We start from the raw sequence: 25143 nt of genomic DNA on the forward strand, positions 1-25143 counted from the left end.
ACACTCCTCGTCTGTAGAAAAATTGTCTTCCATGAAACTTAGGATGGGGAGGGAGGGGGGCACAGCAGGAGGTAACCAGCAGGCAAGCAAAGCTTCATCTGTGTTTATAGCCGCTCCCCATTCCTTCATCACCGCCTGAGCTCCGCCTTCCCACCGCCCCCTACTGTCTGTGGAAAAATTGTCTTCCATGAAGCCAAACCGGTCCCTGGTGCCAAAGAGGTTGGGGAGCGCTGCACTATAGTATATGAGGAACCCATAAAGTAGAGATTAGGATAATTTAATGACTTCAAAATGTTTATAGTACAAATGTAAATAAATGAAGAACACAAAGTTTTATAACTATGTTGATAAATCCTATCTAAAGAGGGGGAAAAGACTGGAAAGAAATATGTCATGCTGCTATGGCAACGGGTGATTTCTTTCTTTTTCATGTAGTCTTTAGTATGCACATATTTTATTTTTCACAAAGATTATAATTGTATTAAATTGTGCATGTATAACATAGCTTGTATATTAAGATTTAATTTCAGTTTCAGCACAGGTAAATGAGTCTCAGTCCTTAACATTTTACAGTCATTGACCTGAAATGCTCTGCTTTCTTCCTTAGGATGACAGAACCTTTGCGGATGGTTCCTACACTCGTGAGTTAGATCTCTCACCCTCTTGGCAGGACCGTAGTCGCTTCCTGTCTAGTCCACGATATTCACACTTGAACTGTAAGTAATGAAGTCCTCTACCAGTTTTTAAATTGGATTTAAGAAAATACAGCGCACAGAAAAGTGAAAGTTTAGGGCCAGTGACGTGATAGTAATGGTCATAAGTTGAGAAAACTCTTACTATGAATCATACAAATAATGCCTAAGTATATTTATAATATTATGTAATTTACTAAAAACTATCAGGGACCTGTTTTTTTAGACCTTATACTTCTCAGAAAAACTTACAATACATCACTCAAGGTGAAAATCTTAATTAAGCAAATTTTTAATTTTAACTATGGATGAGTGAGTAAAGGAAGTTATAATAAAATTTGAGTCATCCAAACGCAGAAAATCTTTGCATATAACTGTTCAGAAATATGTAATCTTGTACAAAGAATAAGCATCCTTGCTAGATTTCACTCTGTGAATACTCTGTAACTCTTGCTGAGATGTCATCAACAGTATCAACAAGGTGTGGGTCCATCGGCCCAGGGTGCCATCCCCCATCATCTGTCCCCTCTTCTTCCCTCTGTATTTGTTCTTCACATTTCAGCTTCTGTGTTATATACTTACAGAAGCTTCAGAACATCCAGGTTTAAATGTGGTCTCTGTTATGAGTACCCACAATGTGCTGTACAAGTTTCCTTTGAAACCTTCTTCAGAATAATAATTATAGAGTTATTTGTTATTTGAGTGGCTTTTTGTTCCCTAATTCTTCTCTCCACCAAAGAGTCAACTCCATGAGGATAGGAGCAATGCCTGTTATGTTCACCACTGTGTCCTTGATACTCTACATAGTACTGGGCACATAGTAAATACTCAATTAATATTCAAATAATATTAGATGAATGCATGTATGAGTTTTTTTAAGTCCACTTTTATCTAAACTATTGGGAGTCAAATGTTACTTAATGGATTCTTATTTAGATGATAATTTAGCTCTTCAGTTTGCCATGGGCCCGGAGGGTTATACATTAAATTTGATAATTCTGTCATTTAAAATAGCTAGATTGGTATAAAATAAAATACCAAAATGAGCAACAAGGAACTAGGTCAAATCCAAAGGTGATAAGTCCCATTTTTGCTGATTTATATTCATGGATTCATTGAATAAATATTTATCAGTTTCTGATAAATGGTTTGGTTTTTATTATTTCATGATTATTTTGTTCCAAATGCTAAGCATTTTCTCTTTCCTGTCTTAATCGTTTTACCAAGTGATTTTGTATCTGTATAAACCCTCTGCTATTCTAATCTGGCAGGTACCCTTCAATATGGGTCACATCTCAAGTTGGTTATGGCACCTCAGAATCGAATATATACATAGGCCAATTTTTTTTGTCACTCGTGTTAAGCAATGGAAAAATTTCCCCAGGTCTGTTTAATGTATAAACAAACATGGAGAAGGGTGAAGGACTAAGCACCATCAAATATCAGAGTATCCCACTCAATAAGACATTCAAGAGCCTGGAGAACGGAGGTCTTTGTTCTACTGCGATTTAATTTTGCCATTATGACTTTCATAGGCTCCCTAGAAGGGCATCTAGAAGGAAGTGGTTTGAAGGCATTAAATGGAAAACATCAAGATTTTTGGAATTTTATTTAGTATTATGATAAACAGCAAAAGAAACAATAGTTAGCTTTCTACTGTAGCATTTCATGACCAGCTGTGATCATTAATTAAGAAATATTTCTCACAGGCAGCCATAGGTTTCTATGTAAATACACTGGCTCAAAAGGAAATAAAGTTAAATAAGAATAGGAAAAAATATCATTGGGATATTTTGAACAAGAAAACACCATAGTTTATATTGTAAAATCTGACTGAAAAATTTAGCTTAACAATAAAACTGTTTATTAGTCATTTACTTAATTTATTGATTAATTCATAGCCTTATGTTTTACCATTCTTCTTGTTCACAAATCTATTTTATAATTTTCCTCCTAGGCCTATCCCCGTATTTTCAAGATACTTTTTAAAATTTAGTCATAGCTACCCTATCATTAATTACTTTTTAAGTAATTAAACTCATTTCTAAAAGTCATATTTATTCTTATTTGCTTTTCTGATGAGCCTTGAATTTCCAATATGTTTTTAATAATGGAGTATATTAGAAGTGGGAAAAATTAGGATCGCCCTGAATACTTCTTCATTTTTGTAGCATAATTTCAGCTTACTTACAGAAATTGCCCCGTTATCTCTCTTTAATCTCCCTTTAAACTTCCAAAATTAAAAAAAAAGAGAGATGTTGGGACCAACAAAGAGAAAAACAGAACCTATAGCAAATGGATAATACAGGGAACAGAAGATGTTTTAAAAAAAATTATTAATACCCTCAGAGAGATAAGAGAAAATAGTATGTCCATTAACTTTAATAAGAGCAAGATACCATGAAAAGGGAACACAAAATAAGAGGCTTCAGAATTTTAAAATATGATTGCCATAAAGAAAAAAGAAAACCAGAAAGCTGGAAAACAAAGTTGAAAATCTAGAAAGAGAGGAGAAGGAAAAGAAAAAGAATGGGACAATAGAGAGAAAAGATAAGATTTTTAGAAAATCAATTCAGCAGGGACAATACTGGATTAATGAGTCTTGGAATGAGGGAACAAGTAGAACAGGTGGCCAGGAGTGGCCAGATTAAAAGTGCCCATCCAACAAGTTCCTACTGCAGGGCTGTCATCCTGCGATTCTTTTCCACCCTCTGCCTGTGTTGATAACTCATGTTTCCCAGATCCTGTACCTTCCTCTTTCTTATTTCACTTCATTCCTTTGTATGAGCACATCAAAGAAAGGGAGGCAAATATTTTCAGTCTTTATATTTCTAAAAATAGACTTTTTCCATTCACACTTGACTGAGACTTTGGCTGGCTATAAAATTCTAAGTTGAAAATGAGTTTCCTTCTGAAGCCTTTGAACAATTATCCTTCAAAATCCAATGTGGTTGTTGAAAAATCATAGGTAGATAGGTTCAGACTCTCATTCCTTTGAAATCATCCTCTCCACCCACTCTTTACCCTACCACACCCTTCCTACCCGTGGCCCTGGGAACTTTTAGGGTCTTCTCTTTAACGTCAATGAGTCTGAGATATTGTGAGTCTTGTTTTATGTATTTTTCTAGCTACTTGTTGGGTGGGCCTTTTTAATCTGGACATTCATGTTCTTCACTTCTCCCATGCTAAAGAAAGAATGGAGAGAGATTCTTTGAGAAAATCTTTAGGAAACAAACAAAAAACTCATAGATTATTTGATACAATTAAGCACCTACCAAAAAAAAGACCACTAATAGACATATGGCAGATCTAATTGAGTAATAAGAAACGATTAAGATTGTCACAGAGAAAGAGCAAACAAAAAAATTAAAAAATTAAGAAAATGGTCAATTAATAAGCCCAGGGGAAAAAGCAAACAAAAAAAGAAACATTGTCATAGTGTACCTATTAGGTTTGTGTGAGCCATATTTACATGGTCATAATAATATACACTCACTACTGACATAACTAAAAGTTCAGAAGTAACTATATTGGGAGGATGAGGTGAAGAGGAGTGGGTGGGTGTGGATAATGTCTAAAAATGATAAATCAGAAAATAGCAATATAGGCTTTTTTACATAAATGAAATAAATACAGAAAATAAAGCTGAAAGAGTTGATTGTGACTCTCTTTTGGAGAGTAGGATTATGGGATTTGGAGGAGTGGGGCAAGAGACTCCTGTTATTCTGTGTAACTCTCTGGTACTGTTTGATATGTATACATACACTTTGGCTAAAAATGTTTCTTATGAAGATAAATGCTACTAATAAAACCCCAGCTTTTATCTCAGACCAGCAATTTCCCAGTTTTCTTGTTAATTTCTGAATGAAACATGAAACTGGGGTTTGGAGTTTAGGGCGATTTAGGCCTGTATAGGGACTTGGAGAGTGGATAACCATAGGTCCTTAGGCAGACATGAGTTTCTGGGATCACAGAACAGGCAACTTCTTCCTCTAGTTGGAATTTGTACTGAATGAGGCCTTTCGTCTAAGCTGTAGATGCTAAGGCATTCATTCTGCTGACTTAGATGCCCTGTCAAACTGTGACCAAACTAAAGCATAGAATCACTAACCATGGAAAAAACAAAGGAAATGGGAAAATACTGCATAATTTGTGGTCTCTGAAATGATCCAGCATTAATGAAAGTTTGTTTTAAGAAGTAATTTATGTCAGCTTTGTGTAGTTCAGGTCAATTCAAGAAAAGGTAGATTCCTTCTGCCAGGAAGAAGGGAAGAAATGTATAAATTGTAAGCTTATATTACCATTGGAAATAGGAACACAGAAATCCATTATTTAAAACCGTGATCACTACCAAATTTATCCTGGCTGGCTAGAAGCTATGGCCGTGAGTCAGGACACTCTTTTAGAAGACTTGGATTCCATTACCTTCAGCCTGTAGACAGTGGGGGCTTAGTAAGAGAGACGCATAATGTCAGCTTTTGAAACTGTCATTTTTGTTTTTTATAAGTAGCAACTGACCACTAGTCTCCATGTATAGCTCCTTTTAGACTGAAGGAACACAACTCCAGGACAGGGCCATCACTCCTGGGGCTGGGACAGGACCAGCCTTGAGTGAAGTCTGGAGTAATATGATGACTTCTAGAAATCTCTGGTCCTTTGAGACTAAAATGCTTAATCTTTGTGGAGTTGGTGTCTCCAAACCAAATTTTAAAAATAAATGCAGACTGCAAATTTTCTGTAAATCTAAAACAGTTCTAAAAAAATGTTTATTAAAATAAATAAGCCCAAAAAGGAAGGACTGTGATTTTTCGTGGGAAAATAATGTTATCTAAGGATTATTGTAGAAGTTGGAAAGGAATCTTACATATTATTTTAACTTGATATTCTTAGGAAAGCAAATTAATAAAAGTTGCTTAAAAGAAACTATTTTACTTCCTTACCTCAGTTTACATTGCTATAAAAAGAAAAGTTAGTATTCTCAATTTGTGTTTTGGGGTACCTCTAATGGGAGTTTAAGTTCCTTGGGTGAAAAATAATTTATCCACAGCAAGAACAGCATACTATTTCCACTTCCATGTTATACTCCAAGGTCCACCTGGCTAACTGTGAATAGACACTTCATATGTAGTCTGTTCTCAAACTTGTAGGATAAAATGCCAAAGAGTAATGGCAATAAAAACATCAGGGCACTGATTAGGCAAGAAAGTTGTTTCTTGTCCATTAAAGAATTTAATTCCTTGAAAGCACAGTGACTACATTTCAGGTATTTTTCACCGATCAATTCGGTGCCATATACTGTTAAATAATTGAGTTCTGATTATTGCAGTTTAACAAGGTGCTCTCTAGATGCTCTCAAGAAGGCAGCTATAAAATTCTCAGTTGACTATCTTTTAACTTGTTCAACCAATATTTAGTAAGAAGCCATGCACCCTGCTCTGTGTTCAGTTCTGGAGGAGACAATAGTGAACAAGACAGGCAAGGTCACCTCGTCTTATGGAAAAACAGGTAGTGAGCAAGTAAACACACACTTTCAAGTGGCAAATTGGTGCTATAAAGGTGAATGATAGAAGGTACTGGCACAGGACCACTCCTGTAGACTGACGATCAGGGGATGCCTGTCTGAGAGGTGACAACTCAGCCGAAACCTGAATAGCAAGAAGAACCAGCTGAGTCAAAATTGGATAGGAAGAGTCTTCCTGACAGTGGAAGCAGAAAGTACAAAAGCTCCAAAGGAGAGGGACATCATCGGCTAGAGAGGTGGCTGCAGAGCGAGTGAGCAAGTGAATGAACAAGAGTGTCGCCATAGTCAGATGTGCTTGGATGGTATTCTGAGTTATGCAGGAGAGTGACAATCTGATTACTGTTTAGAAAGAAAATTCTAGTTGTGGTGTGGAAAAAGCATTATAAGGGAGCAAGATGAAAAACAGAAAGCGAGAAAACAGTGACCTGGGCTGGGAAGATAGTAACAAAGATGGTGGGAATCAGGACTCGGGTGAAATTGGACTGCAGAATTATCAGAGCTTACTCTTAAATTGGGTGGATGGATCAGGCAGAACAAAGGAAGAGGGGAAATCAAGGTTTGAGAAACTGGGCAGATGGGTATGTATATATCATTTTCTATAAGGAGAAGACTAAGGAATGAGCAGGCATCAGAGAGTAAAAATCAGGAAGGAAGATTTCACATGGACATTTGGATATAGATGTCTGGAGCTCAGAAGACAGGGAAGAGGTAGTAGAAAACAGGAAACTCAGATTCCAGATTTATTCTCAGCAGACTAGAGGATGTGACAAACAGGCCCTTAAGATTTCTCCCTCTAAAATGCGTGTGTGCGTGCGTATATGTGTGTGTGTGTGTGTGTGTGTGGTTTGTATCATTGTATTCTGGCAAAGCACACACCTTCCATTCTTGGGTAATCTTCAAATTAAAAAAAGAAAGCTTTTAAATTATATGAATATGTGGTTTTGGAAATGTAATAAAATAATTTTGCTTCTTCTTACATTGAAGGTCTGTTAGTCCATGTAAAGTTTAATTATAGAAAACTAAATCGAATACCATGATTTATTAACTACCCTCTGCAAAATTAATTTGTTAGCCCAGGTTTTATATTCACCTAGGTTTATTTTTCTCTTTCCTCTCACCTTGCCAGCATTTTCCAAAAGAACTGTTGCTCCAGATTCAGCTTCAATCAAGGAAGATGCCACAAGTTTACCAATGAATGGAACAAGTCCACAATCCAAAAATGAGGAATATGAGAGCTAAAAAAGCAAACTTAGTTACTTTACATGAGTGTTTTACAAATAATAACATCTGTTCTTGCAGCGGTTCGGCCCAGATTATCTAACAGACATACCTGCAGTTTCAGCTCTTCGGTATTGCCAAGCACTGAATAAAATGACGATACGGTGGTCTTTGTAAATGATATGAGTCAAACCAATCCAAATAATATCAGCTTCTGAATGACATGCAGCTAATTTATTGGCAACTTATATGAGCACAGAAAGAGTGATATTTTTCACTTTGCAATTTCCTTTTTAAGCATGGTCAGTCACATTTTCCTGACCAAAATTTGGATTTATAATTGAGGCCTTTCAAAAATTACTGGCTAAAAAAGGAGGAAAATGAGATCCCCTCGAGGCAAAAGTGGCCAGCACTTTAGATTCAGGGAGCATTTATATACAATTGATTTTTAATAAATGCATTCTCCCTAATAAATTATCATGTGTTATAACATGTCATGGAGATATGCATATATAATACTAGACAGTCTACTTTATAAATGCTCAGGATTGTTACATCCATCATCTCAGCAGTCTTTTACTACATGCGGTAACTTAAAATTATTTCCAATCATCCATTTTTAATAGCCATAAAGAATTTATAAATGATATCTGAATTGTAACGCATTGTAAAGAATTCATAGCACAATTTATTTATTTATCTTTGGGTGGCCAAATATCCCACTTTGATGACTTCAGTCGTAATCTGCACCATCTTTGGTTTACTGTAACCAAAATCACAGCACCAAACTCCTATGTCCATGAGATTTACTCTGCAAGAGTTATCGTATAATTTGGTACTGTCTGCTTCTAGCATCCCAGCTTTTTTGGACATCAAAGTGTTTTTGAGAATTCTTCCCTTTACATGCTGACCTACCAATGGAGAAAGATTTATATTAAATGCTAAAGAATGGCAAACTTCGAGGAACTGAATCTTACTGGGCCATTGTGGGAAGATTCTGCACAGAAACAAGGACAATAAAGCAATACCTTTGTAAAGGGCATTATATTTTGTGTTTGTCAAAGTATATTTGCTTGTCAGATTTCTCACGTTTCATAAAGATGCTTCTATTTACACTCAAGATATGTTTTCCTAACTTGCCATATTTGAAGGTACAGAAGAAGAAATGGCATTCTGTTTCCATGAACTTAAATGCAACTCTTACCATAGCACATGGGGTAAGAGTTTCATATAAAAAATTACATAACACAAGCTATATGATCTCTGAGAGTATAGCCATGCATTTTATCATTCATTCATTACAACTCCCCCCACTTTTTTCTTGAGTTCCTAGTATATATATGCTAGTCATTGTGCGAGGAGAAAAAAAAGAGATATAAAAACAGGTTTGCATGTCCCAAAGTTTGTTTGGCTTTAGGACTTACATGCAAAAAGAGGTGATATGTTCAGGCTAGCTGGAGAAATTCTGGATTAGACAACATTAAACAGGTTTGGTTTTCTTTTATCTAACTTAAGGCCCTCTCAAAGCTGTGTAATGTGCTAATTAGCATTATGAGGTTCTAGTGGGAATCTCTCATTTGAAGGAGCAGCTCACCATCCTCATGTTCCATATAACCTGTATCATCCTAAGATAATATTTAGGGTATTCAGAAATTATTTCCATGGGTGTTTTGACCAACATCATAATATTTTACTCTTTGGACCTAAATAACAGAAAAAAAAAATAAGGGAGAAAATTAACAGGTTTTACTTAAATCCTAGGGTTAAAAGTTAAATAGCTTTTCCCTTTATGTACTAGTTGGGACTTCAGCCCATTCTGTTTAATAGGAATTGATCTAAACCATTATTAGTGCATCTGTGGTCATTAAAAAAAATTAAACCAAGCCAGTTAGATCTGAAAGTTTAAGGTAACTGAAATTATTTACTTAGAAAATCCTTGAAAACATATTAGCTTGTGATTTTATAATAGAATGGAGACGACTCTTGTGAAAGACGTTTTTAAATTTGAAAAAAAAAAGTCATTATATCATGTTATTGAATGCCCTGTGCTACTATTGGATGAATGGAGGTGTCTGACTTTAAATATGGAACACACAAGAACTTCAAAGGCAAAGTCAACTTTTTGTGAGCAGCGAGTTTGTCAAAATTCCTTGGCCCTCTGTTTATATGGAATTAAATCCAAGAACCTGTCTCCTCTGAGAATTTTTTCTATCTCTTGCAGTTACCATAAGCTTGAGTTGGAAATCCAAAAGAATGCTAAGGAAACACTAATAGTTTGATTTATACATTTCAAAGCCAGCAACTTCTTTTCCTTTACTCACCCCTTTGGCAGGATGGCTTCAATTACGTGTGATATCTGCCCCATCTGAGTCCACCATATTGCTTGTAGCACTGGGGCATTGGAAAGGATAAACCTTATTCTACAATAAGCCTGGTCCAAGGATTAATTTGAAGACTGACCTTTTTGGTTTAATAATTTTGATTCTTCTGGCCATCTTTCTCCCTAAACACACTAAACTTCCATTGAAGTTGCTGAAGGCCACAGACAGGAGAAACACAGCTGGGAGGAATCTGGCTGGATGTTTTTCCCATTGGCTAAGGTCATATTATTTCCTTGACTAATGTCTGACTTGAAGGTTGAAAACCAATTGGTTATATAACATTTTATGCACCCAGTTTCCCAGAACTTCTAGCTTTACTTCTTATTGTTACAGTTTAACTACATATTTTTACTAAAAAAGAGATAAAATCTATAGCTCAATAAAATAGTATGCACATAGCATTTAGATTTAAAAGTTACATGTATAAAAAGTGCCTACGTATATAACAAAGAAAACAATGCTATTTTTCTTCAGTTTTTTTCCTTTCAGGTATGATAAATGCATTTTTTATTTTGAATCTCAGTTCAGTGGTATGCAGAGTATATTTAGAGTCACAGTAATTGGTAAATTTCCTCTATCTAGTCTGTATTGAATTGTGTAGTTAAATAACAAATAGTGTTTTAAATGGGACCAAATTCTTAAATATAATGAGGTGGTATATTTACTTAGCAAACCCTTTTTTTTAGGAAGGGATAAATGCCTCAAATTGTTTTACTCAGGATTTGTGCTTATTATAAACACAACTACACATCATATGGTAGCCAAGAATGTGAATGATCATTGAGTAATTTTCCAAGATTCCTACACCCCCTCCCCAAACAAACTGTCCCAGTATTTTTTCTCAATTTAAAACAAAACAAAACAGAAAATTTGTGATTTTCATGGCCTTCAAATGAGGAAGCTGTTCTCACGGAAGCATCTGGTTTTCTTGGATCCAAACTAAACTATGAACCTTAGCTGGCAACTCAATTTGGGGAAGTTTGTATATAAAGGCATTTCATGCACCAAAGTATGATATAAAAATAGTTGCATTTTTCAACTTTTAAGCTCTCAAATGTTTAGCAAGAGAAACATATCAACTTATCCCTATTTGAGAAAAGAAATTTAAACCATGAAAGATTCCATTTAGTTTCATTTTTGTACAAAACAGGACACATTTAAGGCTAGAAGAAACACATTGAGAAGCAGAACTTTTTTTTTTTTTTTTTTGAGACAGAATCTCACTTGTTGCCCCAGGTAGAGTGCAGTGGTGTCATCATAATTCACTGCAACTTCAAACTCCTGGGCTCAGGCGATCCTCCTGCCTCAGCCTCCTGAGTAGCTGGGACTACAGGCATCTGCTACCACACCCAGCTAATTTTTTTTTTTTATTTTTGCTAGAGATGGGGGCGAGCATCTCACTTTTGCTGAGGCTGGTCTTGAACTCCTGACCTCAAGTGATCCTCCCACCTTGGTTTCCCAGAGTGTTAGGATTACAGGTGTGAGCCACTGTGCCTAGTGAGAAGCAGAACTTTAGATTCCAAGCCCCCAGATGAATTTCAGGGAGGTAAACCCTTGCTTTTGATTGTAAACCGGTATGCTCTGCTTTGGTAAAACGAACCCCATCCTCAACTTCTAACCTCTGTCTGGGGTTTGTAGCACCTGCATTTCTTTTCAGAAGCACCCAATTAGAGAAGGATTTTTATGTCACATGTATTTGGCTACTCTTATGGCTGAGACCCTCAGAATACTTCTGTGGCTGGGCATCTTTTCTTCCTTAACATAGCTTGACTCTGACGTGGGTGCAAAGCCCTGTGATAACTGGGGATATAAGCTTGCTCACCATGCTCTCTACAGGGATACACCAGATTTCTAAATTTAGCTACGTGTTAGCTGTCTTTCAGGAGAATGGTTGAAACAATATATATAATCTGATGACCTCCACCTTTTGTAATGTAAGAACCCTTATGCTGTTGAGCATATAAATGGGAGCACAGAAAAAAATGCTACTACAGTCAAAATAGAGCCATGCAATATTTATCACTTCTACTTCTCACAATAACTTGCTATATTTTAAGAAGTTGAAGTTGCACAATTGCCATTCTCTAGGATGAATGCTCTTTTTCTCAAACTGCCAGATGCTAGATCCTGCCCAATCTGTCTTCTGTCCACTCTCCATAAGTCCCCACAACTTAATACCCTCTCATGTTTTGTTCTTTCAGTAAAGCATTTTGACTGGCATTATTTAAATAAAAATAAAAGTTACAATTTATCCTTGGATATTAGACCTCTGTGTCATCTTAGCTGTATACTTCACTGGAAATAAAAGATCAGAATACTGGCTTAAAGCAATATTTTTTTAACTAAATTAGTGGACACTAAACTACCAACAGTTCAGATGTTACAATTTAAAAGTAAGAAAATATTCTGAGGGAAAGTAGGATATTATATGTTCCTTAGTCACTAATTGACAGTTTCCTTAAATTCTGATTTAATATTTTTTTAAATCATATTTGCTTTAAAATAAAAAAGGCCAAGCTGAATTTTTGTAGTATCAGGTTTTCCATTAAATTATAGTTTCCTTTTGTTTTTTCTTACAAATTTTTCAATTAAGAGTCAGGTGTACTTGTGAGTCATTTGAAGCCACCAAGGGTTGAAATGGGACTTTAAAATCCCAGGACACTTAGCCAACAAAACTTGTACAGCAAAACTTGTGCTTTGAGACAGTGTATCTCTCTTTGTCCTTGAAATACTGTATTTCTATTGGAAATATTTCCTCCCTCCCAGTGTCTCTCTTTGTTTTCTTTCTCTGGTATCCAGTCATCTCTTCAAAGATCTTTAGAAGCAGCTTTTTCTTTAATTTTTTTTTTTTTTTATTTTGAGACAAGTGTCTTGCTCTGTCACCCCGGCTAGAATGCAGTGGTGACACCACAGCTCATTGCAACTTCACACTCCTGGTCTCAAGCCATCCTCCTGCCTCGACCTCCCAAGTAGCTGGCATGCACCACCACGCCTGGCTAATTTTTTATTTTTTTATAGAGATGGGATCTTGCTCATGCTCAGGCTGGTCTCAAACTCCTGAGCTCAAGCGATCTTTCTGCCTCGGCCTCCCAGAGTGCTAGGATTACAGGCGTGAACCACCGCTCCCGGCCTGAAGCAGCTTTATGTCCTTTGTTTGGGCCAGCCTGTGGACTAGAGTCATGCTCACTGATCATGAGCATGTAATTCAAGATAACAGGATAATCGCAACCATAAAGAGTTAGTGAGATTAATATATGAACTATTTTATTTTTCTTGAGATGCAGGCTGGTCTATTAACCAGATACAAAAGTCTTCTCTTGGTAAAACAAGATCATTATTCTTCATCCTTGCCTGATGCTACACAACTATTTTTTAATACAGTGTTTACATATACTTCATAGACAACCTATTCATACCACCTTCTTTACCTTATAGCCAAAAGAGCAAGTCCCAAAATGTATGTCCAGTTGCACATAGGATTTGAAATCTAAATTTCAAACATATCCCCTAAAAAGTGTTGGGTGTTTTTGTTTTTTGGTTTTTTTTGTTTTTTTGCTCTTGAAGCCAGCTATTATCAGATCATACTGCATAACTCTTATTCAGTGTTATCCTTAGGGTAGTGGTAATGCTAGTTTAGATTTTGTTTGTCCATTGTTGCTGAGCACTTAGCTGGATAGGGGAATGAAGGATGGCAGGAGTTCTGTAAAATGATATGAGCATAGAGGAAGCTGGGTTGCCTTCAACAACACACATTTTAAACTGCTTGCTGGAAAGAAAAAACTGTGGTAGCACTCCATCCTTTATGGGATGTGGGGTCCTGGAAAGTAGCACTGTGAGAAGTCCTGTTGAACTTGATGTGCACTGTAAGGTCATATTTCTGATGAAAGTTGCACTAATCCTCAATGTTCTTTATGGACTGCTTGCTGGCAATTTGGATCTGGATACACAGTGGCCTTCTTTCAGATGTTTTTCAGTCTGGATGCCCTGCACTTGTCTGTCATTGTGGATTTTCATTTTATTTATGCCATCGCTAATCCCACTGTGAGTGAAGATACAGGCTTGATTTATGACTTAGCATTTTAAAAACTCCCCATCATAATGAACTTCAAATTGACAGTTACCATATGTGAAACAGCCATGGGTAGCAAAGCCATCTAGTATGGTGGCTTTGGGAGGGTGGGCGTTAAAAGAGGTTTTGGAGAAACCTAAGGATTTTTGCCTTTTGGGGGGGCTGAGTAAAATAGATGCATCAGTTCTAATGAGGCACTTCCTGCCCAGAGTCACTGGCAGAGCAGCCTCCTCCCAACAGCTGCAGGCTTGAGAGACCTCATGCTGCTGGCCAAGGTTCATTCTGTGCTTTGACTAAGACCACAGCCAATAAAGCCAGTGTGTACCGTGGAAAGAGTTTCCCATTTTTTCCATTGGAGAAGTCTTTTGTGAGGTTAGTTTGACTGTTCCAAATTAAGAGTAGTGGTCATTGCTCATTTTTTAATTTCAACTGCATGTGAACCTACTGATTAGATTCCATTGAGGGCAAATCAAAGTTTTGTGGGGAAGATAGCATATCCTTTTATTTGGTGTTCCTGAAAGCACTGGTTCCCAAGGTATAGTCTCAAACCCAACAACACCAGTATCACCTGGGAACTTGTTAGAACTACATATTCTTTGGCCATCCCAGACCTACTGAGTCAGAAACTCAGGGGGTGGAGCTAAAAATTTGTGTAGCAACAAGTCCTCCAGGTGATTCCGATGAGGGCTCAAGTTCAACAACTATGCTCCTATACACTCGATCATAGCCTCCTTGAGTTTTAGTGTCTATCCCAAAACAAAAACAAGAAAATGCATTCTTTTCCAGGTGATATACAATCACTTTTTAAAATACAATAAAACCTTTTAAAATTTGGTTTCCAATACCATGTATTCTCCCAGATGTCCAACCTACAACTCCCGTCCCAAGTGAAGGACTTAAAACAGCTTCCAAAGATGCTCGAATTATTACCAGAGGTCACTTCCCCACCTGCTTCCTCTAACAGACTTCTTTCCATCAACCAGGACTCTACCCATTCATCAGGATCATCATCAAGACATCCAACTAAATCAGGACCTGTATTGTACCTCTTCTCCCCAGGTTGAAGGGCAGAACCAGGTTCATTATCAAAAAAGGGTGTGAATGAATTTAGGGCCAAGTTGTGATCTTGCTTTCTCTCCCTCCCAGGAACTTGGGAGCAACCTGATTTAGGGCACTGGTTCTATGTTATCATTTCACATGCAGTTTTGTTTTTTCCTTTCTCTACCAGTGGCTCACAGTCATCCACGGTGTTTCAGAGTAACATTTCCAGACTTTGACAGTGTCATTGTAAGAAAGATTTTGATTTGATGACTCCTAGGTATTTAAGTCTCATCCAGCTTCACCTCACTATCTTCAACCAAGATCAGGGAGCTGTTGTATCTTTCCATCTTGTCCCTGAAAGACTTGTAATTAATTTGTCTTAGCCTTTTATCTTATATTTTGTACACCCTTAAATGTAATTGATATTATGAAATATTGGTTTAATGTTGATTAAGTTGCTCCCTCCCTGCCTTATTGCTTAGGAATGGACTAAAAATCCATACAGAATCCTCCAATTCTAAAATAACTAAGTCTTTTCAAGATTTAGATCTCTTGTTTTCTGAAAATCAATTTAAATAATTCACTGTTCGTACTCAGAGAAAGTGTTTTTTGAAAGATTATTTATTGAGTAACTACAATGTGATAGGCCCCATTCAGAAGCTTTGCTAAGGACTCCTCACCCTCCCAGCCAATTACAGTAATAAAAGTACAAAAATGTATAGATCTTGCATAAATAAAAAAAAAAAGTAAATCTAGCAAACAGCATAACCTCTCAAACTATGTTTCAAATTAAAATGTCTTCTATTGTTTTATGGTCTGGTATTTGTACCAAGTGGTTATGTAGATAATTTCTTTTAAAAACAGGCTACATGAATATACACATGCATTTTATTACACCTGCTGTTATCTGCTTTGGAAAATCTTCCCATTGTTGAACAGCGACTTAGGCCAACAATTATATACTTATATTCCTAAGTTTTCTCATCACTCATGGCCTTCCACCCAAGAAAACATTCTTTCCATTAATTTAATTTTTTATCCATTTACTCATTCATCAGTTAATTATTGTGAACCTACTATGTGCCAAATCTTGTTTAATTGGCTAAAGAAAGTTTTCAGTATATATTACCAATCTTAACTTTGTAATTTTTAAGGATTTAAATATAATTTCTTTCTTTGATACATCAATAAAGTTGATTATCCATCAACGTGTCACTATTCATTGCTCTTCTCAGAAAAGAAAATGAAATTGAACTTTAACAAAGAAGGTATCTAAAAGTTGTATATATTTAGATAAATAATAAAGAAGAGAGTCAAGACCCTTGCATTGTCTTAGACTCCTTTTGAGGGCAAACACTAAAGGTGAAAGATAGGTTGAGCATAGCTGTACAACCCAAAAATAATCCTCCTTGTTTTGCTTTGGGTAACCTTTACTCTCCAGAAGCAAGGATCTTGTATGTAAGAATTTATCATTTGTTGGGTATTAAATGAAGATTAGATTCAAATTCTCAGAATTGTTACTGAAGATAGGCTGAGATTCTCATAGATAGATCTCATGTGAGAACAATTCATTTCTGGAGCCACTGAGATACAGATGTCCAACTGAACAGCTGCCATCTTCTGTCTTCTGTTATCTCGAGTTTATTGGTTTTGAGTTATGGACAATGTGTTATTTCTTATAATGATGTCCGTGATTGAGGTCAGATGTTCTCTACCCTTAATTTTGCCCTTTAGGATTCATTATATTTCTCAGTGGGATGTAACATTGTAGATACTGCTACCACAGAGAAGCTATAGAAAAACTTTCCCTTGGAATGTTCATGCAAGTAGATGTTCAGGCTAAATGTTCATTACCCTTAAATATTCAGTGTTTATGCTCTTTTCAGAGAGTGATTACAAGTGAACTGGAAACAGAGTAAGCATCTAAAGGAAAATAAGTTAAAAAACCTTCTGAGGTCTGTAATCCTAGTGTTGAAAGCATGGATGTGTGAAGAATCTTTTGTCCTTTCACACGTGCAGACAACACATTTGAAATGACCAGTTTGCCTAATGTGTCAGCTGATGCCTATCAAAGTGGCAAGCACGAGAATGAGACCCATGTTAATTCTGACACTGAGCTCAGCACCATGACTTTTCACAAATGTTCACTCAACTTAACGAAAGCAATTTTGTCTTTTACCAACAGAATAATTACTTACCTTTTGCTGACAGCATCATGGAAGTTCATTCCCAAGTTACTCATAACTTATGCGAAGACCCACGTGGTGACATTTGTAATCCAGGTAGGTCTTGAGAAGGTCAGACCAAAGTAAATCATCACCACTTTAATATTTGCAGTGCATTTTATAACTATTAGCCAGAGATCTACCATATAGAAAAATGTGTGTAAAAAGAACCAAGGTTGGGGGTTTTATTATTGTTTTGATATTATCACAGATTGAACATTTTCTTAACTCTTTTAGTCAATATTGTATCAGGATCTTCAAAAGCTATGTAGAAGATCATCAAACATTGCTAATGGTACTCAGAAAGCAGCTTATTTGGTACATTATCTATAGATGCTATAAACATGATTATTATATTCCTAAATTACAAGATGTTTCACTAGATAGTAAGCTCTTTGAAGAAAGGCTGTCTGTTTTGCCTAGCACAGTGTATGGTGTATTGTTAAGTGTTCAAAAATGCATTTGCTAACTGAACTAACCATATCTACACTCTTGACCATCTTTCTCTGCTAAGCAGAGTGTGTTTATTAACTGGTCTTGTTAGCCAAATTTGCAAAGTCTTTTCAACACTTAGAAGAACCAGTTGCCTGATTGTATTCATTTAAATTGAGATCATAATGTTGTTCTTGGAACTTTTGCCTAAGGGTTTAAATCATGCCTTCAGTGCCACAAATGGCACAAAAACCACACCAATCAGATAACAACCCTGTGTCATCAATATTAATAACTAATTAACTGAACATGAAATGTGCTGATTTTTCCATAATGGGTATCAGTTAAGTATCTGTGTTATCATTGTATGTACCATTTCCTTTGTGTTTGTGCAAGAGTATACCTGAAGGCCTGAGTATGTGCTGGCCATCATATTTGTGGATTTTTGTAGGTATTCCTGTCATCACTGCATAGTTCACCAGGACTGTCCACCGAATGGTTAATGTGGAATCTTTGAGACTGTAATGTTGGTCCCTTAAATCCTAAATTGGTTTTGCAATATAGGTTTTTAGGGAGAGGGGAGAGACTCATAACAATGAATTAACGTCAATTGCTCTGAGGTTTTTGATTTTTTAATATTGTCTTCAGGAAGTTGTGCTTCACTTCCTATTCAATATGGCAGGTAAATGTTTGCCGAGCCTTACAGACCTGCCAATATCTAGCTAATGTGCAGCTGATTGTGGTTTGCTTGCCTATTCATCCCACCAGTGTTCCTCCATTCCAAGACATTTGGCTTAAGAAAACTTGCATAGCTTATTTGCCAATTTCTTGTCATTTAGAAATTTATTTGCTTATTTGGACTAAGTGTCTGCTATAAAAATCACTTAGAATTGTGTACTTCCATCCCTCTTTGTCTTTACCTTTACTACTTCCTCTCTCTCCACATTGCCATTGCAATCCACAACCCTTTCTACCAAAGTGGTGTTTGGCATATTCTGAACTTTAGGTCATAAAGTTTGAGCTTCCCAAGGTTCAACTTTTTCAGCTGTTATGTTTGGTGATTCAGTGTTGCTGAAGCAGTGGATAATGTGCTTTTCATCTGTCTTCCTAGGCCCTATGACATGTTAATAGTTAGATGGTGCTACAGTTTGGGGGGGGGGGGTTGTTTTGTTTTGTTTTGTTTTGTTTTTTAGTATAGGTACCATCACCCAACTTGATACTTGTCAGCCTGGTAAGAGACAATGCTATTGATTATAAGCTTCTGGTGCATGCACAATAAAAGAAACTATATGCCTTTGGACTTCACATTACTGATGATACCATATTAACTGAGAAAGTGAATGCTGTGCTGCATGGTTCTGGACAACACAAGCATTGGCATAGTCAAGAACCATGTGCTTCCTCCACCTCCATAGGAGGACACTGGTAGTAGCTAATATAACCTCAGTGACTTTTGTCCTGAAATTATCCAATATACTGAACATATGAAAAGATGCCACCAATCAATCAGTGACTACCAAAAGCCCAGCGCTATAATGAGTGCTGTGAAATATGCAAGGAAAGTAGCCTTCCTGCTACTGTAGTTGTTTGGGCCCTCAGTAAATATTTGGTGAATGACTACACTCTAACAGAAAAAAAAATGAATTAAGGATCCTTTTAACTCCTCCTCTCTGCATAAAGACGAGTGGCACTTTCCCTTTATTTTCGCTTGAGAGGATACAGCTATACCAGAATTTTGGTTAGGTTTTAAAAATAGAAGATCCTAGATATAAACTCTACCTGCTTTTACTACTAAAAATAAATTCTTATTTATTTTATTTCCCAGAGAACTTAAACAATTACTCTAATATTCTTCTCAGGCTTAGATGCTAAAGCAGGAATTGGGATATTTAAAATGCACTAGAGTCTATAGGCATCTACATGGATGGATTTTAAACCATGGTGTCTCAGTGGCTATGGTACATGCTGTGTGAGGAGTAGTGTTAGGTCCAGAGGAATCCTGGCTGCTTCTTCCACTAACTGCCTGTGTGACATTGAGCCTGCCATTCACGTCTCGTGTCTCTTAGCTCTTAACTTAGGAAGTTGAACGAAGTGGTCTTCTGCGTTGCTGTTCATCTCTGATGGTCTGTGAGGAAACTGTCGAAGTATACAATATTAGCATTCTGCAAGGGATTGAAAGTAGATGGTGTGTAGTCTGAATTTCCACCCCAAAGCTAACTGTAAGTGAAACTAAACTATCTTTGAATTATAAACTTTGTTTTTCAATGATTTCAATAATGACCTTTCTGTAAAGTCATTTTGCTTGGATAATCCACCGTCCCCCTCCTTTTTACATATTATATTTTGCTTAAAAATATAATCTCTGTCACTAACTTACCAGCTGTTCCATTTGGGTAATTTAGTTAATATATCTGAGTCTCATTTTTCTCATCTGTATAATGAAACTAATTGTATCTACTTTAAAAGAACTGCTAGGAGACTTACATGTAAGGGCATGTGAAAAGTGCCAGGCTCATAACCTGGCACATGCTGGCTCATCATAAATGTTTTGTACGATCTAGGCCTGATCTACTTCATCCAGGGACTCTAAGATTCTGTCTCCGTTTACTAAACAGCAACGCATCACAGAAGCTATAGACCAGTCCATGAGGAAGCTAACTGGACTCTAGAATTAGCATATTTATTCTGTTACATTGCATTAATTCACCAAATGTTTACTGAGTGGGAGTAAACATGTCTTCAAATCTTCATATCTGGGAAGGAGATATAGATACTTTATATCTAACATGTATCCTGTGCTATGTGCCAACACTATTCTGAAGAGTGTTAAACATTTTAACTCAATCCTCGCAACAACCCTGTGAAGTTAGTAAATTTTTTAAATTTAGTTTTGTTTTCTAGAGACAGAGTCTCACTCTGTTGCCCAGGCTGGAGTGCAGTAGCATGATCATAGGTCACTGCAGCCTTTAACTCCTCGGCTCAAGCAATCCTCCTACCTCAGCCTCCCGAGTAGCTAGGACTGAATAGTACATGCCACCGTGCCTGGCTAATTTTTTTTTTTTTTTTTGTAGAGACAAGGTCTCACTATGTTGCTCAGGCTGATCTGAAACTCTTGGGCTCAAGCAATTCTACCTTAGCCTCCCAGAGTGCTGGGATTACAGGCGTGAGCCACCACACCCAGCCTGAATTATCATCATTTTCATTCGAGAATATATCTCCAATGGGGAAATTGGGGCACAGAGAGATTTACTTACCTAAGATCACATATTAGTAAGTATGGAATGCAGAGAGTATGGCTTCGGGGTCCGTGTATTCAATGGCACCAAGGGGTTCTTTTCTCTTAGAGGGTGTTTTAAATAGATTTCAAGAAAAGGAAGGCGAGGCAGCTGCTGTCAACCACACTACGCTGCTTAAATCTCATTGAGGCTTGGTGATGTATTAGGTTTTGATATGCCTGCCCTTCCCACAGCCCAAGGGAGGGAACAATGCTGGAGGATGGGGCACTGACTGACTCCATTTCCTGTCTCTACGCTCTAGCCAGGGCCAAGTGATTTCTTTAAAAAAATTTAAATACTTTTCTGCCCTAACAAATACAAAGTATACTCTGCCCAAAGAATGCTCTGCTAGTAAAAGTGGCTTTTGATTCAAGCAGAAAAAGGTCAAAACCCCAAGTGGCATCAGATGAGGCTGAGGGGAAGCGTGAAGGAAGGGAGGTGGGAGTGGGAGATTTGGACCGTCCTGCTGCAATGTGTGAGCGGAAGTTGGGGGTGGATTTCATGAGTAAATATGGAATGTTGCCACCAAATTCTTTTCTCCAGAGCTAATATTCTCATGTGATATTAATATTAATACAATGAAAAAGGCTCTGGGTGAAGAAAAATTATTTTCCTTTTCAGGGGCAGAGTTTTCTCAGGACAACAGAGAAGTTAAAGAGTTCCAGAAAGTGCTAGTGGAATATTAAGCATATTATCATTAACAGGAAAATAGGCTACAACCTATAGGATGTACTTTGGAAAGTAGGAAAAAAGAACCTGGCAATATCAGCCTAGTCAAGGATCTTTTTCTCTGCCTGGAACCTGCTAAGCCTTCCATGGTGTGTGGCCCTTTTAATCCTGATTATTATGCTGACCTAATTAAGGTCATCAAAATAGAAATGTGTGGGACATGTGACTGACATGACTGTATCATGCTTCAGATACATAGATAATACATGGGGCAGGGTGGGGGTGCATTTACATTTTATGAATTTCAGCATAATCCTCTTATGGTTTCTCTGAATCATTCTTTGGGAGCATTCTAAAAGAGCCAAAAGAAAAAAAAAATGAAAGATTTTCTGAAGCAGCTTGACTTAATGGATAGCTAAATGTCCAGTTTCAAAAGCTGTTATTTATTAAAGGCCCCCAAAATGTTAATATGGGCCACATAACTGTACATATTCCAAAGTGAGAAAGGCAATAAATTATAAAACACCATACTATTGGAATATATGGTTTTTTAAAAGAGCAGCTGTTATTTCACAAGGCCTACTATATTTTAAGTCTCAGCTTTCTGTTCTGGAAGAATGTTAATTAGTGCACTTGTTTTATTTAATTTATTTCCATTCTTTCTGTGTTTGTGATTCTTAATTGTACGATGTGGTTTATATTCACTGTTTTTACATGATGGGAATGCCAACAATGTGCCTTTGTTTTTTTTACACTTAAAAAATAAAAAATAGTAAACATTAAAATGTAAAATCATGAGGAATGTTCACAAAGAGTTGACTAGATTCTTTAGCTATGTGTGTACATAATGGTTTGCATGTGGGCAAACTACGGTGTAGTTTACTGAACTGAACTTCAGTTTCAGTTATAGTGGATGCAAATGAGCAGTATAAAAAAATATAAACAGGCCTGAGAATGCAGACTTTCCTTTGGGTAATTTTAAGCCAGTAATATATAATCAATTAAAAAATAAGCTTGTTTTTATACTAAGACTTGCCACATACTAGGAAACAAATACCAGAAAGTAAGTACCTTCAGGTGTATTTGTAGGACAGACCTATAACTCTTCTGGTAATAAAGTAAATCTTCTGATGCTATGAATATTTGGGACTTGAGGGGTTGCATTTAATTGCATTTGGGAGTTAAATTAGGATGATGAGAAATGCATTCTGGCCTTAACTCTTCTAGTTGGAAATCTTCCTGAAATGTATGAGTAGATTTTCTGAACTAGCAAGACAATGAATTTTATCAATCTATTTTTTATGATTTAGACCTGGCATGCCTCAGGGACATAATTCTCAATATCAGTCATCATTGTACAATATGATAAATAGGTAGAAGATGAAGCAGATGAGACCATCTGTATTATTGGCCTCAGAAAAGTGGGTAGCCAGTCAGTCACCACAAGGACTCTATTACAGACCTGCCCTGTGCAGATTGCTGGAGGGGATAGAAAAATATCATAATTCTTTGTTGTAGAGAACTGTCTTGTGCATTTTGAGATATTTAGCAGTATCCTTGGCCTTTTTTTTTTTTTTTTGGAGGAGCAGAAATAACAGACATAATTCCTGTGAATGTAATAGGAATTCAGAAAATGGAAATAGCAGAGGTCAGGGGAGGTTTTGTAGAGGAAGCAAGTTATGAGCAGAATCTTGAAGGATATTTAGGGTTGGCAAATCAACCCTAAGAGGTTGATGACTAAGGGGTCACTATTTTTGACCAAAAGAAGGTCATTGGTGACCTTGATGAGTAAAATTTTAGTAAGCTACATTAAAACCATTTGATGAATCATGAAGATTTTTAAAGACAAATTCCCCTTAAGACCTAGGCATAACCTTAATGTCCACCACATAGGTATAAGTGGAATTTGGGGACTGTATGTACTTTTCCCCAATAGAATTCATACATGGCCTACCATTGAGTGAAGCTATTTCTCCTCCACTTTTCCCAGCCTCCTCTTCCTCCTCTTCTTATATCCTCTTTTGTCTCTTGTTACCTTCTATTTGTTCATTTTTCCTCCTCCTGTATTTTTTTCTTCACTCCCTCTTTCCTTTTCAGGTTAGGGTAACGTGGGCCTGTGAGAAGAGATTCCACAGTCATGATCAGTGTACTGTATCAGTTTTCCTATGGCTTCCTGAAACAAATTACCTCAAACTGGATGGCTGAAAACAACAGAAATGTATTTGCTCACAGTTCCGGAGGCCAGAATCCAAAATCAGTTTCACTGAACAGAAATGAAGGTATCAGCTCTACAGGAGAATCCATTCTTTGCCTCTTCCAAGTTCTGTTGGCTGTCAGCTTTCCTTGTCTTACAGCTACATCACTCCAAGCTCTGCCTCTGTGGTCACAGGGCCTTCTTCTCTTCTCTGTGTATCAGATCTCCCTCTGTGTTCTTAGAAGGACACTTTTGATGGCATTTGGGGTCCTTCTAGATAATCCAGGATAATGCCCTCAATCTCAAGATTCTCAATCATACCTGTAAAAACCGTTTTTTTCAAATAAAGTAACATTTACAGGTTCCAGGGATGAGGACATGACATCTTTAGGCACCATTATTCATTCAGCCCAATGTCATACAAATGTTACAAAGAGTTCTCCCTTGGCCATATGGCAGACAACCTTGATGACATTTTGTATGGATGTGAGCCTCTCACCTGTAAGCATGAGCAAGGAGTCATACCTCTTCATGCATCTTCTGTTTGCTAGAACTGTGTTCAGTGTTTGAGCTGCACCTCCCTGCCAAAGATTGAGGAAGGAAAGGGCCTCACTGTTACTTAGTAGTTCCCCAAGCACCAAACATCAGGTCCCAGGCAATGAGGGTCAGGACCAAGAGTGTGTTCCTTATGGGAGAGCTTCGTATTTTCTTCCTCAGACATCAGAGGCTATTTTTAGGTGAAGAAAGTCTTCCGTTGGGTGTAGTAGGTTCTGGTTCAATTGGCTAACATACCCTGTTCAACTCAAGCTGGAAGAGATACAGAGAAGCTCCCAGAAAGGATGGATAAAGAACCCTCCCAGCTAGCAGTCCTACTAAATTCACCTGAGACATTGGGACTGCTATACTTTGAGCTCTTTGCATTTAGCTTTGTTTAAAAAATCCCACCACTCACAAAATATTAATACCTAGGTAAGGTTGAGGAGGATGAAAATATAAAGGAGCATGAAAATTTATGCCCACTTCCTTTCCTACTTAGTATCCATTATAAGCACACCATTTACTCTTCTTAAAGGGGAAGGAATCCAGAGAAGCTTGCAGGCATTCATTTTTATAGGACCTGTGGTCTCGAAAGCCCTTATGCGTCCTTGCTCATCCACTCTCAGAATTCTTATTCAATGAATTTTAGAACAGTATTCTAATTAGAGATAAAGATTACTCTTTCAAAAGAGTATTTTAAAATAACTCTAAGACATGCTAGTATGTTATAATCCCATGTATCAAATAATCATTTTGACTTTTTCTAGCATTACCTTACTTGATATTGAATGGGGTGCAGTTTTGCACCCTTTGATATTGAATGGGTTGATTTGCCAGCGGAATTTGGTTAGCGGCACCTAATGCACAATGGAGAAAACATCTCAGGATC

At 37.0% G+C, this 25143-nt stretch overlaps 1 protein-coding gene across 4 annotated transcripts in view; it reads left to right on the forward strand.

The window, feature by feature from the left end:
* CEP128 (centrosomal protein 128) overlaps positions 1-8544 on the forward strand; it is a 338052-nt gene extending 329508 nt beyond the window's left edge. For all 4 annotated transcript variants that reach the window (XM_045562464.1, XM_045562473.1, XM_045562480.1 and 1 more), the window contains 2 exons: positions 608-716; positions 7340-8544. In XM_045562464.1, coding sequence (XP_045418420.1) covers positions 608-716; positions 7340-7452 — 222 coding nt within the window. In that variant the 3' untranslated portion in view covers positions 7453-8544. The remainder of the gene's footprint in view (positions 1-607; positions 717-7339) is intronic.
* Positions 8545-25143: the final 16599 nt, after the last annotated feature.

The sequence above is a fragment of the Lemur catta genome, chromosome 1 (genome assembly GCF_020740605.2).
Source record: "Lemur catta isolate mLemCat1 chromosome 1, mLemCat1.pri, whole genome shotgun sequence".
Taxonomy (NCBI): Eukaryota; Metazoa; Chordata; class Mammalia; order Primates; family Lemuridae; genus Lemur; species Lemur catta.